The sequence below is a fragment of the Chiloscyllium punctatum genome, chromosome 7 (genome assembly GCF_047496795.1).
Source record: "Chiloscyllium punctatum isolate Juve2018m chromosome 7, sChiPun1.3, whole genome shotgun sequence".
Lineage (NCBI taxonomy): Eukaryota > Metazoa > Chordata > Chondrichthyes > Orectolobiformes > Hemiscylliidae > Chiloscyllium > Chiloscyllium punctatum.
The window spans coordinates 35,090,013-35,103,870 of NC_092745.1; the positions used below are offsets into that span (position 1 = coordinate 35,090,013).

Here is a 13,858-nt window from a genome sequence, read left to right on the forward strand (position 1 = left end):
CATGCTAAAATTGCCCATTGTATTCAGGAATGTGTGAGTTTGGGTCTCTTGGGCCTGCAAGAGTTTAATCTCCCTCATTCAGACAGCTCCCCTCCCTGTAAGGTAATATTGCTGCATTTAGTGTAGCGCTGATTGACCATTGAAATATGACTATGGCTCACCAGCATTAGCTGAGCAGGCAGCCACTACTGAAATGACCCTGGCTCCAGAAAATCCCCTTGTAATCAGGCAACACATTAGGGAACACAGTGTGCACTGACTCTGAAGTCCCTCCCTTACTGAGAAAACACTCTCAGTATTCACCTTTCTCAGCTACCATCTCAATTTCACTGTAAATAAACCAATTGGACTCTAACACGGTGTTGTGTGATTTTTAACTTTAGCCATCTCACTGAGGTGCCATCTCAGACTGAATTGTTTTTCATTTGAGATTTGAGAAGATTAAAGACTAATCTTCAATCCCCATCACAAAGCCCATTCTCTATCCAATGCTAAGAGACAAATACCTCAGAGTTACCTACAGGCATCACAGAGTAGCATACTCACACTCAGTGAGATACCGACGATCGGAACAGAATAACACACACACTGAGAGAGCCAGACAGCGCTGAGTAACATGCTCACACTCCATGCTGCCTGTAGGTGTCTCTCTGAGCGTGAGCAGGTTATGCAGTGCTGCCAGTCAGTGTCTCGCCTCAGGCAGCTGAGGAAATTTGGCCATCCCAATGAGCTGCCATCTCAGACTGAATCAGCTGAACTGTTTTTCATTCATGATTTGAGAAAATTAAAGCCTAATCTTTAATCTCTAGCACAAATCCCATTCTGTATCCACCGCTAAGAGACAAGTACCTCAAAGAGACACCGACACGCTGTGCTAAGTAACACACACAGTCAGAGAGACAGGCAGCACTGTGTAAAATGCTCACACTCCATGCTGCCTGTCGATGTGTCTCTGTGAGCTTGTTACTCAGTGCTGCCTGGAGGTGTCTGTCTGAATGTGGGTGTGTTACTCAGTGCTGTCAGTCGGTATATGTCTGTGTAACACACTCACACACACACTCATACCTCAAAGAGACATGTACAAGCAGCATTAAGTAATACACTCACACTTACAGAAACACATAGCCTGCAGTATCTGTGATAGGCTGAACATCATTTCAGGTGATACCACGCAAACAACAGAGTGCACAGTGCAATCCCACCAGCTGCATCTGGACCAACAGAGTGAGGAGGGAATGCCTCAGATTGGAATTATTGAGTCCCAACAGCTTTCAGTTTTCGTTCTGTTTGTAACCTTGACAGATTCCAGATCAAATGGATCATTTAAAAGTGATTGCTGATTGGCTGTCAGTATCACCTACAACAGACATGGAATTGATTGACAGGCAAAGTAGCCAATTGTGACAATAACCTGCTGAAATGCAGCTCAGGCAGCAGTCCATTTCCAATGTACACAGCCCTCCCCTTCACTGTTTGATCATGTAGCATTGCCCCCGAAGAAGGACACTGCTTGTCACTCGACACTTGGGTGTTTCCTTTCTTTCTGGTTGTGGAAATTGAATAAGTATTTGTATACCTTGTATCTTTCACTGTGTTCCACACCTGCATACACACAACATGGAAGCTGGGGAAAATATAAGCAGTACCACAGTTAGGGGATGGTGTGGGAGTGTTATAAAATAAAACAACAGGAGTGTCAGATATTCTCTTACTTAAAAAAAAATCCAAAGTACACAGAGACAGAGACTGAATCTTCTTCATCTTTATTCCTTTTTCCAGATTGACATTGACAGAAAATAGACTGCAAGTAACAGCCCAGACAGAGGAAGCTGCACAAATTCACTGCCACAATGGAGCTTGAGGCAAAACACTTGTGGAGATTTTCTCAATAACATGAGAATCCTGTCCCTTTAAACAGTGACAAAACCTTAAAATGGAACTGGTGGCTGAGCAGGAAGGAGATCTGGTTTACTGAAGCAGAGACTTCTGGGGTTCACATTGTTTTGTACAGCTGACAGTCTTCAGCACCTTTGAAAGTTTTTACTTGGCATCACAAAACAACACTGTTCCCATCATACACTCCCAGGACAAGGACAACATGAGATTTGACACAGCATAAAACTCTCTCTAACCTGTCCCAGTATCCTGTCTTAACCCCTGAACCTCAGAAGTGTCTCTGAGCCAGTCCTGAGAAGGAAGAGAATTGAAATTCAGTGCTAACAATGACCTTTGACCTGCAAGCTCAGCCCTGTTCTGTTTTAAGTTGTGTCTCCGCTGTGGACTGTCTCAAACTACACACATTCTGATCTCCTGATGCTCTTGCTGAGGGGAGAGGGGAGGGTCACGTGGGTGAGGGCACAGGAGAAGCGAGCGTTGGACTCCCAGTCAGACCCAGAGAGGGTCAGCAGGCTGCTGACACTGTAGGTACTGTCCGAAGCTTGCAGGTAGTTGCTGGTCTGAACCCCGTCCGAAATGACTGCACCGTCCTTCTTCCACTGCACCTCCAGCTCATCGGGATAGAAGTGATTGGCAAGGCACACCAGGGTGGCAGTGCCCTTGGTATTGACCTGCTCTGGGGAGGGGGGCAGTAGGGTCAGCTTGGGCTGAGAGTTCTCACGGCCTGAAAGACAACAGAAACAATTTTAATCCCTGTCATTCGAAGGGCTTTCAACTCTTCGAACATTAAAAGGCAAAACAATCCATTTGAACATTTGTAGTCAATACCTAACAAACCTGACAAAAGACAAATTGTTTCTTGGGATGTGAGTGTCACTGGCAGGACCAGCATTTATTACCCATCCCTAATTGCCCCTGAGAAAATGATGGTGACGCAGCAGAGAGAGAAGGGACAGTTTTAGACCATCGTTTATAGAATGAATGTGGGCAGCTGGAAGGGCTATCAATGAGGGAGCATTTCAGTAACAGTGATCAGAACTCAGTGAGATTGAGATGAGGGATGTAAATGGAGAACCATGGAGCAAGTGTGAAAGTTTTCATTTGGAAATGAAGCATTTTACTAAATTGTGCGGTGATTTGGTAAAAGTAGACTGGAAACAGCGACTGGACGGGAACTCAGTGTCAGGGCAGTGGAAGGCCTCGAAGGACGAGACAGAGATCGTTCAGAATCTGTTCCCACAAAGATTAAGGATGGGGATGTACAAATCTAGACTCTCAGTCTGGAATGTGTCAAAGCAGGCAGAGTAGGGCAGACCAAACAGGGAAGGTGATCTTCGTTATCTGGTGTTCAATCCTGCAGAAAGTTAAGAGGAGGATAGAAAATGCAGGGGTGAAATTGAACAAGACCAGAGGAAGGCAAAGAGCTGACAGGATAAAATGGAATAATAGAATTGACAGTACAGAAGTAGGCTATTCAACCCATCTCCAAGCCAGTCCCACTCTCCAGACTGATCTCTGTTGCTCTCTAACTTCATCAATTTCAAATATACACACTGAAACCTTCAACAGAATCCACCTCCACCATCCTATCAGGCAGCATGTTCCAAATCTTAACAACTCTCTTCGTAAAGACATTCCTCCCCACCTCACTCCTAGCTGTCTTGCTGACCATCTTGAAATTGTTACCCATAGTTACAGACATACCAACTCATGGAAACGGAATATCCTCCTTAACGCTGTCAAAATTGTTCAAAACAGTGAACAACTCTATAAGATCACCACTTAATCTTCTCTGCTCAGAGCAGAATAAGCCCAATCTCTCTAAGCTTTCCTTGTATCGAAAATCCCTCATTCCTGGTATTATTCCAATAAAACTCCTTTGAACACTCTCCAGGGTTTTAATATTGTTCTTTAAATAAGGTGCTCAGAACTGAACACAATCCTCCAAATCTGGTCTGATCAGTGATTTATAGAGGTGGAGCATCAGTTCCTTGCTTTTACACATTATTCTCTAATTTAAAACCCACAGATCCTGTAAGCTTTTCACTAACAATGCAATACGGGGTTAGAAGATAAAATATGAGATGATGAAATGCCAGCTGGCAATATAAAAGAAGACTGCAAGACTGTTTTTTGTTGTTGAAATATAAAAGCTAAAAGGAATGCAAGGCTGGATGTTGGACTGCTGGAAAATGAGGCTGGAGAAGTACTAATGGGGAACAAAGAAATGGCAGAGGATCTGAATAGTGCCTTTACATCAGTCTTCATGGTGGAAGACACCAGTAGTATACCAGAACTTAAAGAGATTCCGGGGCAGAGATGAGAGTAATGGTTATCACTGGGGAGAAGGTGCTGGGGATTCTGAAAGTTCTGAGATGGATAAGTTAACAGGACTGGATAGACTACACCCCAGAGTTTGAAGGAGATAGCCGAGCAGATTGTGGAGAAATTGATGGTGATCTTTCAGGAATCACTGGAGTCAGGGAGACTCCAAGAGGACTTTAAAATTCTTAATGTAACGCTCCTGTTTCAGAAAGGAGTGAAGCAGAAGATGGGAAATTATAGGCTGGTTAGTCTGACCTCAGTCATGAGTGAGATTGAAGACTTCAGTTTGAGGTTGAGATTGCAGGGGAGTTGGAAGTGCACAGTAAGGTCGGGCTGTGTCAGCATGGCTTCATCAAGGTGAGGCCTGACAAATCTGTTCGAATTCTTGGAGGAAGGAATGAACAAGTTAGATAAACGAGAACCAGTGGACATGATCTATTTGGATTTACAGACAGAATTTGACAAAGTGCCATACAGGAGGCTACTGAAGAAGAGATGAGCCCATGGTGTTAGGAGCAAGGCCTTGGCATGGATAGAAGATTGGCCGCCTGGCAGAAGGCAGAGAGTGGGATAAAAGGATCTTTTTCAGGATGGCAACCGGTGACTAGTGTGGTTCTGCAAAGGTCCATGCTGGGACTACAGCTCTTCACCAAAAATGAATTATTAATTAATGATCTGGACAAAGGATTTGATGGCATTGCTGCCAAATCTGCAGGCAACCCAAAGAAAAGTGGAGGGACAGGTCGTGTTGAGGAAGTGGAGAAGCTGACGAAAGAGTTGATCAGGCTCAGAGAGTTGACAAAGGAGTGGCAGATGGAATACAGTGTGGGAAAGTGTGAGCTTATGCACTTTAGTAAGAAGGATAAAGGCATAGACTGTTTTCTAAATGAGGAAAGTATTCAGAAATCTGAATCACAAAGGGACTAAGGAGTCATAATCAGGTTTTTCTCAACGTTAGCATGTTGGTTAAATTGGCAGTTAGGAGCACAAATGCAATGTCAGCATTCATTTCCAGAAAGCTAGAACACAAGAAAAGAGATGTACTGCAGAACACAATTCATTTATTGTGAGTAGTTTTGGGCCCTGTATATAAGGAAAAATGTGCAGGCATTGTAGGGTGTACAGAAGAGTTTTACAAAAATGATCTTGGGGATGAAGGGCTTATCATATGAGGAACAGTTGAGGACTCGATGGAGTTTAGAAGGATGAGGGGAATCTCATTGAAACTTACAGAATACTGAAAGATCTGTCTCGAGTGGACGCGGAGAAGATGTTTCCAACAGGGGAAGAGACCGGGACATGACCGCACAGCCTCAGAGTGAAGTGAAGACCCTTTTGAACTGAGATAAGGAGGAATTCCTTCTGCCATAGGGTTGTGAATCTATTGAACTCACTGCTGCAAAAAGATATGGAGGCCCTTTCATTGAGCATACTTCACACAGAGGTAGCTAGGATCTGAATGCTTCCCACCATGAGAGCAGGAAGTGTGGTCAGTGACAGCAGTTGGAGCACCGGGTTTCGGAGCTGGAGCAGCAGCTGGTGTCAGTGCGGAGCATCCGTGAGGCTGAGAGCTCCATGGAGAGCATGTTTCTAGATATGGTCACTCTGCAGTTTCAGAGTATACAGGGAGAGAGGGAATGGGGGAGCAGCAGACAGTCCAAGAGGACCAAACAGCTAGTACAGGAATTCCCTGAGTGCATCCCACTCTCCAACCAAGATTCACTTCAGAATCCTGATGAGAATGATGGTTCATCTGGGGAGTGCAGCCAGAGCCAAGTCCATGGCACAACCGCGGCGGGGGGGGGGGGGGGGGGGGGGTGGGGGCTCAGCTGTACAGGGGGCACAGGGAAGACTGTGAGGGGAGATTCGATAGTGAGGGCAATCAATAAGTGTTTCTGCAGCTGTAAATGGGAATCCAGGATGGTGTGTTGTCTCCCTGGTGCCAGGGTCAAGGATATCACTGAGTGGCTGCACAGCACCCTGAGGGGAGAGGGGGAACAGGCAGCAATCGTGGTCCACATCAGTCCCAGTGATAGAGGGAGAAAAGGGATGTGGTCCTGCAGTCAGAATTTAGGGAGTTCGGGAAAGAATTAGGAGCAGGAACTAAAAGGTAGGAATCTCCAGATTATTTCCAGTGCTTCCTTGCAAGTGAGATTAGGAACTGAAGGATAATTCCAGTGACTGTGGGGATGGAGAGAGGATACAGGATGGAGGATCTTTGATTCTTGGGACACTAGGACTGGGTCAGGGGGAGACGGGACTTGAAGAGAACAGATGGATTGCTCCTGAACAGAGCTGGGACAGATTTCCTTGTGGGGTAATTTGTTAGTGTTATTGGAGAGGATATAAACGAATTTGGCAGGGCTATGGAAACCAGGATGTAACATCAGAGACGAACACCATAACCACAGAATCCTCAGTGCAGTCTATAGGTCACCAAGCAGTGGGCTGGATGCAGATGAATAAATCTCCAAGGAACTTACAGAGAAGTGGAAACATGACTGAGTTATTATAATGGGGGACTTAATTATCTGAATATAGCCTGTGATTGGAGCAGCGTCACAGGCAGAGCTTGGCCATGATTGTGGGAGTGTGTTCAGGTGAATTTTCTCCAGTTGTGTGTTTCCAATCCAATGAGAAAGGAGGCTCTGCTCAACCTGGATTTTGGGAATGAGGAGGCTCAAGTAAATCAAGTGTCAGTGAGAGGACATTTAGGGAAGAGTGATTATTGTATCACAAAGTTTAGGGAGACAGTGGAAAAGAACAAAGACCATTCGGGGGTCAAAATGACCAAATGGGGAAATCACCAACTTCCATGGGGTAAGGACACATCATCTCTGAATAAACTAAGGTCAAAGGTTGGCAAGAAATTCCTGAGGTGAATAATATGGGGTATAGATCAGCAACAGTCAAAGTATACTTAAGGGAGGGCAAGCAATCCCTGAGCCCTTTTGAGGGCAGAAGTGGAAGAATTAAAGTGAATAAAAAGGAGATTTTAAGAAGGGGAGTAGAGGCAACCCTGGTAATCACAGACCAGTGAGCCTTACTTCGGTCGTGGGTAAGTGTTGGAAAAATTTCTAAGAGATAGGATTTATAATCATCCAGCGAGAAATAAGTTGATTTGGGAAACTCAACATGGTTTTGTGAAGGGTGGGTCGTGTCTCACAAACCTGATTGAGTTCATTGAGATGGTGACCAAACAGGGGGAATGAGGGTAAAGTGGTTGATGTGATGTATATGAATTTCAGTAAGGCATTTGACAAGGTTCCCCACAGTAGGCTATTGCACAAAATACAGAGGCATGAGATTGAAGGTGATTTAGTGGTTTGGATCAGAAATTGGCTTGCTGAAAGAGGACAGAGGGTGGTGGTTGATGGGAAATGTTCATCCTGCAGTTCAGTTATTAGTGGTGTACTACAAGGATCTGTTTTGGGGTCATCGTTGATTGTCATTTTTATAAATGAGCTCGATGAGGGTGCTGATGGATGGGTTAGTAAATTTGCGAATGACACTGAGGTCAGTGTAGTTGTGGATAGTGCCGAAGGATATTATAGATTACACAGGTATATAGATAAGCTGCAGAGGTGGTCTGAGAGGTGACAAATGGAGTTTTATGTGGAGAAGTGTGAGATAATTCATTTTGGAAGGTGCAATAGGAATAAAGAGTATTGGGCTAATGGTAAGATTCTTGGTAGTTTAGGTGACCAGAGAGATCTCGGTGTCCATATACATAGATTCCTGAAAGTTGCCACCCAGGTTGATGGGATTGTTAAGAAGGCGTAAGGTGTGTTAGCTTTTATTGGCAGAGTGATTGAGTTTCGGAGCCATGAGGTCATGTTGCAGCTGTACAAAACTCTGGTGCGGCCGCACTTGGGGTATTGCCTATAGTTCTGGTCACAGCATTATCGGAAGGATGTGGAAGCTTTGGAAAGGGTTCAGAGGAGATTGACTAGGATGTTGCCTGGTATGGAGGCAAGGTCTTATGAGGGAAGGCTAAGGGACTTGAGACTGTTTTCATTAGAGAGAAGAAGGTTGAGAGATGACTTAATTGAGACATACAAGATAATCAGAGGATTAGAAAGGGTGGACAGTGAGAGACTTTTTCCCCAGATGGTGATGGATAGCATGAGGGGACATTGCTTCAAATTGAGGGTTGATGGATATAGGACAGATGTCAGAGGTAGCTTCTTTATTCAGAGAGGATTAGGGGAGTGTAATGCACTGCCTGCAACAGTAGTATATTTGCCAACTTTAAGGGCATTGAAATGGTTATTGGATAAACATGTGGAATGAAAATAGAATAATGTGGGATAGATGGGCTTCAAATTGGTTCCACACTTCGGTGCAACATCGAGGGCTGAAGGGCCTGTACTGGGCTGTAATGTTCTATGTTCTGTGTTCTTTGAATAATAAAAGGGCAAAAGATTAGCTGGGGACAGAATAGGGCCCCTTAAGGATAAATGAGGTCACATATGTGTGGGCCCAGAGAAGACAAGTGAGATCCTAAAGGGATATTTCATGAATGTATTTACTGGGGAGAAAGACATGAAAGCTCGGGAACTCAGGGAAATAAATAACAATGTCTTGACAAGAATCCCCATTTCAGAAGAGGAGATCTTAAAATGCATAAATTTGATAAATCTGATCTATGACTCTAAGTGTATCCCAGGACATTGTGAGAAGCTAGAGAAGAGATTGCCTGTGTCCCTTGCTGAGGAATTTGTATTATCAACAGCCAGGGGTGAGGTGCTGTCTGATTCGAGGGTGGCTAATGTTGTTCCATTATTGAGGAACAGCTGTGAGGAAAAGCTAATGAACTACAGGCCAGTGAGTCTAACACCAGTGGTGTGTAAGGTGTTGGAAGGAATTCTGAGAGACAGCATCTACATGCATTTGGAAAGGCAAGGACTGATTTGGGATCGTCAGCATGGCGGTTTTTTTGTGGAAACTTGTGCTACTGTTGTTCAATATTTATATAAATGATTTGGATGTGAAGAAAGGATGAATCGTTAGTACATCTGTGGAAGACACCAAAATTGGTAGCACAGTGGACACTGAAGAAGGTTATCTGAGAGCACAATGGGATCCTGATCAACTGGGCCATTGGGCCGAGGAATGGCAGATGGAGTTTAATTCAGATAAATGCAAAGTGCTGCATTTTGGTAAGACAGAGGAGATAGGTGAGATCTCAAACGAATATTTTTGTGGCTGTGTTTACTGTGGAGAACAACATGGAAGCTAGGGAACTTGGAAAAATCTCTGGGACCTGGTCAGGTGTATCCCAGAATACTGTGGGAATCTAGGAAAGAGATTGCTGGGCCCCTTGCTGAGATATTTGTGTCATCAACAGCCACGGGTGAGGAGCTAGAGAACTGGAGAGGTTCCTGACAGCCATTATTTCAGAAAGGCTGTCAGGAAAAGCCAGGGAAATATAGACCAGTGAGCCTGATGTCAGTGGGGGATACGTTTTTTGAGGGGATTCTGAAGGACTGAGATTTATTGAAGCAGTGGCAAAGAAGATTGATAAAGGCAGACATTTTCAACATGGACTTCAGCAAAGCATTTCACAAGATTCCACATGGTACACAGATTAGAAAGGTTCGATCACATGGGATCCAGGGGATCCATTTGGATATAAAATTGGCTTGAAGATAGGAGACAAAGAATGGTGGCAGAGAGCTACTTTTCAGACTGGGGGTCTGTGACCAGTATAGAGTAAGTGAGATGCTGCATTTTGGAAAGCCAACCCACGGAGAACCCATACAGTGAATTGGAGGGCCCTGTGGAGTGTTGCTGAGCAAGGTGTTGTTCATCTGTTGCTGGGACTGGTGGGTTTGGGCTATCGGGAGAAACCAAAGGTCATTCCAGTGGTGAGGAATGTCAGTGATGAAGGTGGATTGGAGAAGTTGGGACTGTCTTCCTTGGAGAAGAGAAGGCTGAGAGGAGGTTTGTTCAAGGAATTCAGCATCACGAGGAGTTTGGATACAGTCAATAGAAAGAAAATGTTCCCAATTGGGAAAAAGTTTGAGTGTGAGAGGCCACAGATTGAAAGTAATTGTTCAAAGAAACAAAAGTAAAATGAAGAAAAATAATTTTCAGCCAGTGAGTGGTTAAGGTGTGGAATGCGCTGCCTGAGAGTGTGGTGGAGGCAGCTTCAATTGAAACATTCCGAAGGGAATGAGACTGTTATTTGAAAAGGAACAATGTTCAGGGTGACAGGGAGAAGGCAGGAAAATGACAATCAGTCATTGCTCATTTAGAGCTGGTCCAGACAGGATGGGCAGAATGGTCTCCTTGTGAACTGTACCAATTCTGTGATTGCGTGGTTGAGTAGAGTTAAAGCTGGGTGAGGTGGGAGCTCGGTGTCTCACTGTGCTGCTGCTGCTGCTGCTGCTGCTGCTGCTGCTGCTGCTGCTGAGGTCAGTGAGATCAGAGACTGGGACAGGGAGCCAGAGCTCACATCAAACTCTGCCCGTGTCCGTCACACTGAGACTGGCAGGAGGCTACTCACTGATTTCACTCCATGCTTCAGGAATGGGACCACAGGCTGCAAATGGACAGAGCTCCTCCACACAGTGAGTATAACTGCTGCTTCAAGGAGGCAATGGAACTAAAGAAATACAGCTGGACCCCTGTTAGACACAGTGCTCCTCAATCAAGCATTTCATTCACTGAAGCTCCCCACTAACACCTTCAACAATTGGAGGGTGGTACAATTGCAACATTTAAGAGGCATTTGGATGGATTATGAATAGGAAGGATTTGGAGGGATATGGCCAAAATACAAAGTACTTTCCAAAGTACAAAGGGATCTGGGAGTGCTAGTCAAGGATTCTCTAAAGGTAAACATGCAGGTTGAGTCCATGATTAAGAAAGCGAATGCAATGTTGTCATTTATCTCAAGAGGGTTGGAATATAAAAGCACTGCTGTGCTACTGAGACTTTATAAAGCTCTGGTTAGGCCCCATTTGGAGTATTGTGTCCAGCTGTGGGCCCCACACATCAGGAAGGACATACTGGCACTGGAGCGTGTCCAGCGGAGGTTCACACGGATGATCCCTGGAATGGTAGGTCTAACATATGAGGAATGGCTGAGGATCCTGGGATTGTATTCACTGGAGTTTAGAAGATTAAGGGGAGATCTAATAGAAACTTACAAGATTATACATGGCTTGGAAAGGGTGGACGCAAGGAAATTGGTTCCGTTAGACGAGGAGACTAGGACCCGTGGACACAGCCTTAGAATTAGAGGGGGTAAATTCAGAACAGAAATGCAAAGACATTTCTTCAGCCAGAGAGTGGTGGGCCTGTGGAATTCATTGCCGCGGAGGGCAGTGGAGGCCGGGACGCAAAATGTCTTCAAAGCAGAGATTGATAAATTCTTGATGTCACAAGCAATTAAGGGCTACGGGGAGAATGCGGGTAAGTGGAATTGAAATGCCCATCAGCCATGATTGAATGGCAGAGTGGACTCGATGGGCCGAATGGCGTTACTTCCACTCCTATGCCTTTGGTCTTATGATCTTATGGGCTGGGTGCTAGCAGGTCGGACTAGATTGGATTAAGATATCTGGTCAGCATGGATGGGTTGGACCAAAGGGTCTGTTTCCATGCTGTACATCACTATGACTTTATGACTCTATAATTCAGCATTTGTGTTTTAGAAAGTTTCAGTGCTTAATAACAGAGGATTGGGGTTAACTTACTCAGTCTGAGCTTGGTTCCTTTACCGAACGTGTACCACAGTGAGAGCTCCCAGTGCAGAAGCTGTACAAAAACCTCTTCTCTCTGCTTCCCTCCATCACTCTCACCCTCTTCCTGTCCGTCTCTCATTCACCCTCAGCCTCGCCCTGCCCCTCTGTGTCTCTCCCTCATTCATGTCTTTCTTTCTCTCTGTTTGTCTCATTCTGTTTCTCTCTCTGGGCTGTGTCCAGCTGGGCTCGGACGGTTTGTGAACTTTATTTATCGATGTTAAATCTTGCAGCTGCTCTTCACATGTGGCCATGGAGTGTAAGAGGGAAACTTGAGGCCTTCAGTGAGCGGTGGACACCACAGGGATTGGAGTGTGTTGTGGACAGTGACAATCCCTGCATGGGGTAATTTGTTCAGTTTCATTTATATCTAACTATGTGTATTGTTGGTGGAGGTAGGGTTGTGTGTCCATTATTACATGCAACATGTCAATATGAATGTATCAATACAGGAGGTGGTGCTGTGTGTATTGAGGTTTTTGTACGGATCTGTATCACTGGGAAGGTCTGGTGTAACGCTGCATACAGTAATAGTCAGCGACATCCTCATTCTGAACGTTGCTGATTGTCAGGGTGAAACTGGTCCCTGATCCACTGCCGAGGAATCGCTTGGAGACTCCTGTGAATCGAGTTGTTGCACCATAGATCAGGAGAGAGGGTTTCTGACCTTCTCGCTGCTGGTACCAAGCAAGGTAGCTGCTAATGTCTTCGCTGGCCGTACAGGTGATGGTTGCGGTCTGGCCCAGTTCCACTGACAGCGCCGGGGGAGACTGGGTCATGGTGATGCCCCCATTGATACCTGAGGGGTCAGAGAGAAACACAGTGAAGTCAGAACTGTCACAGAAAGAGCCTGTCAAATGAGAGATTGTTGGAGACACTGGGCATTCCTCTGGTTTCAGCATTTTCCCTTCAACCACAAATCAGTGGAATTGGAGTGAAATGGAGAGCAGCTAAAGATTCAAGGTGGAAGGAGAGAGATTTGTACCTGTGATGCAGAATGCCAGGGGCCAGATCAGCTGGATGTGTGAAATCATGGTGTGTGCTCCTGTCCCTGTGCCTGGTCCCTGATAAACTTTCCCTTCACTGGGCTCTGCTTTATAAAGCTGCAGCCTGTGAGAGTCTGATTGGGTGTTCCTCAATATGTAAACGAATTTTAGCAGAGAGAGCCACGTCACCCCTGCACTCTCTCTCTCTCTCTGTCTGTCTCAGAGAGTCATTGATGTGAACAGCTCTGAATGAGGCCATTTGGCCCATTGTGTCTGTGCTAGACAACAAAGACCTTGACAAACTAATCCCATTTTCCCGCTCTTGTTCCATCGTCCTGGAAGCTACAGCAACACAAGTGATTATCTAAACCCTGCTCCAATGTCATGAGAGTTTGTGACTCAACCATCCTTTCAGACAGTGAGTTCCAGAATCCTACCACCCTCTGGGTGAAAACATTTTGCCTCAACTCTCCTCTCATTCTCCAACTCCACTGGGCCGAGACTCACTCGAGTTCGGAAGGATAAAAGGGGATCTGATTGATATGTATAATATTCTAACAGAGCTGGACAATGAGGAGGTTTCCCCTGGTTGGGAATTCTGGAACCAGGGGACCCAGACTTGGGGGATACAAGGTTGACCATTTAGGGCTGAGATGAGGAAACATTTCTTCACTCTGAGGATTGTCAACCTGTTAAATTCTGTACCTACAATGCAGACAGCTATGGAGGAGAGGGAATTGAATGTATTTCAGGTTATTGTTTTGCCTCTTCACAGCATGAAGGGAATGGGGAGGAATCAGGAATATGGCTTTGAGATGGAGGATCAGCCATGAGACAGACTAATGCCTGGTCAATGTGAATGACAGAGCAGACTCAAAGGGCCGAATGGCCTATTCCTGC

At 45.3% G+C, this 13,858-nt stretch overlaps 1 gene segment (V, D, J or C); it reads right to left on the minus strand.

The window, feature by feature from the left end:
• Positions 1–1,774: 1,774 nt before the first annotated feature.
• On the minus strand, positions 1,775–12,751 carry LOC140479441 (Ig kappa chain V region Mem5-like). The segment is given in 3 exon segments: positions 1,775–2,620; positions 11,928–11,962; positions 12,477–12,751. Coding segments are annotated over 3 exon segments (639 nt in total).
• Positions 12,752–13,858: the final 1,107 nt, after the last annotated feature.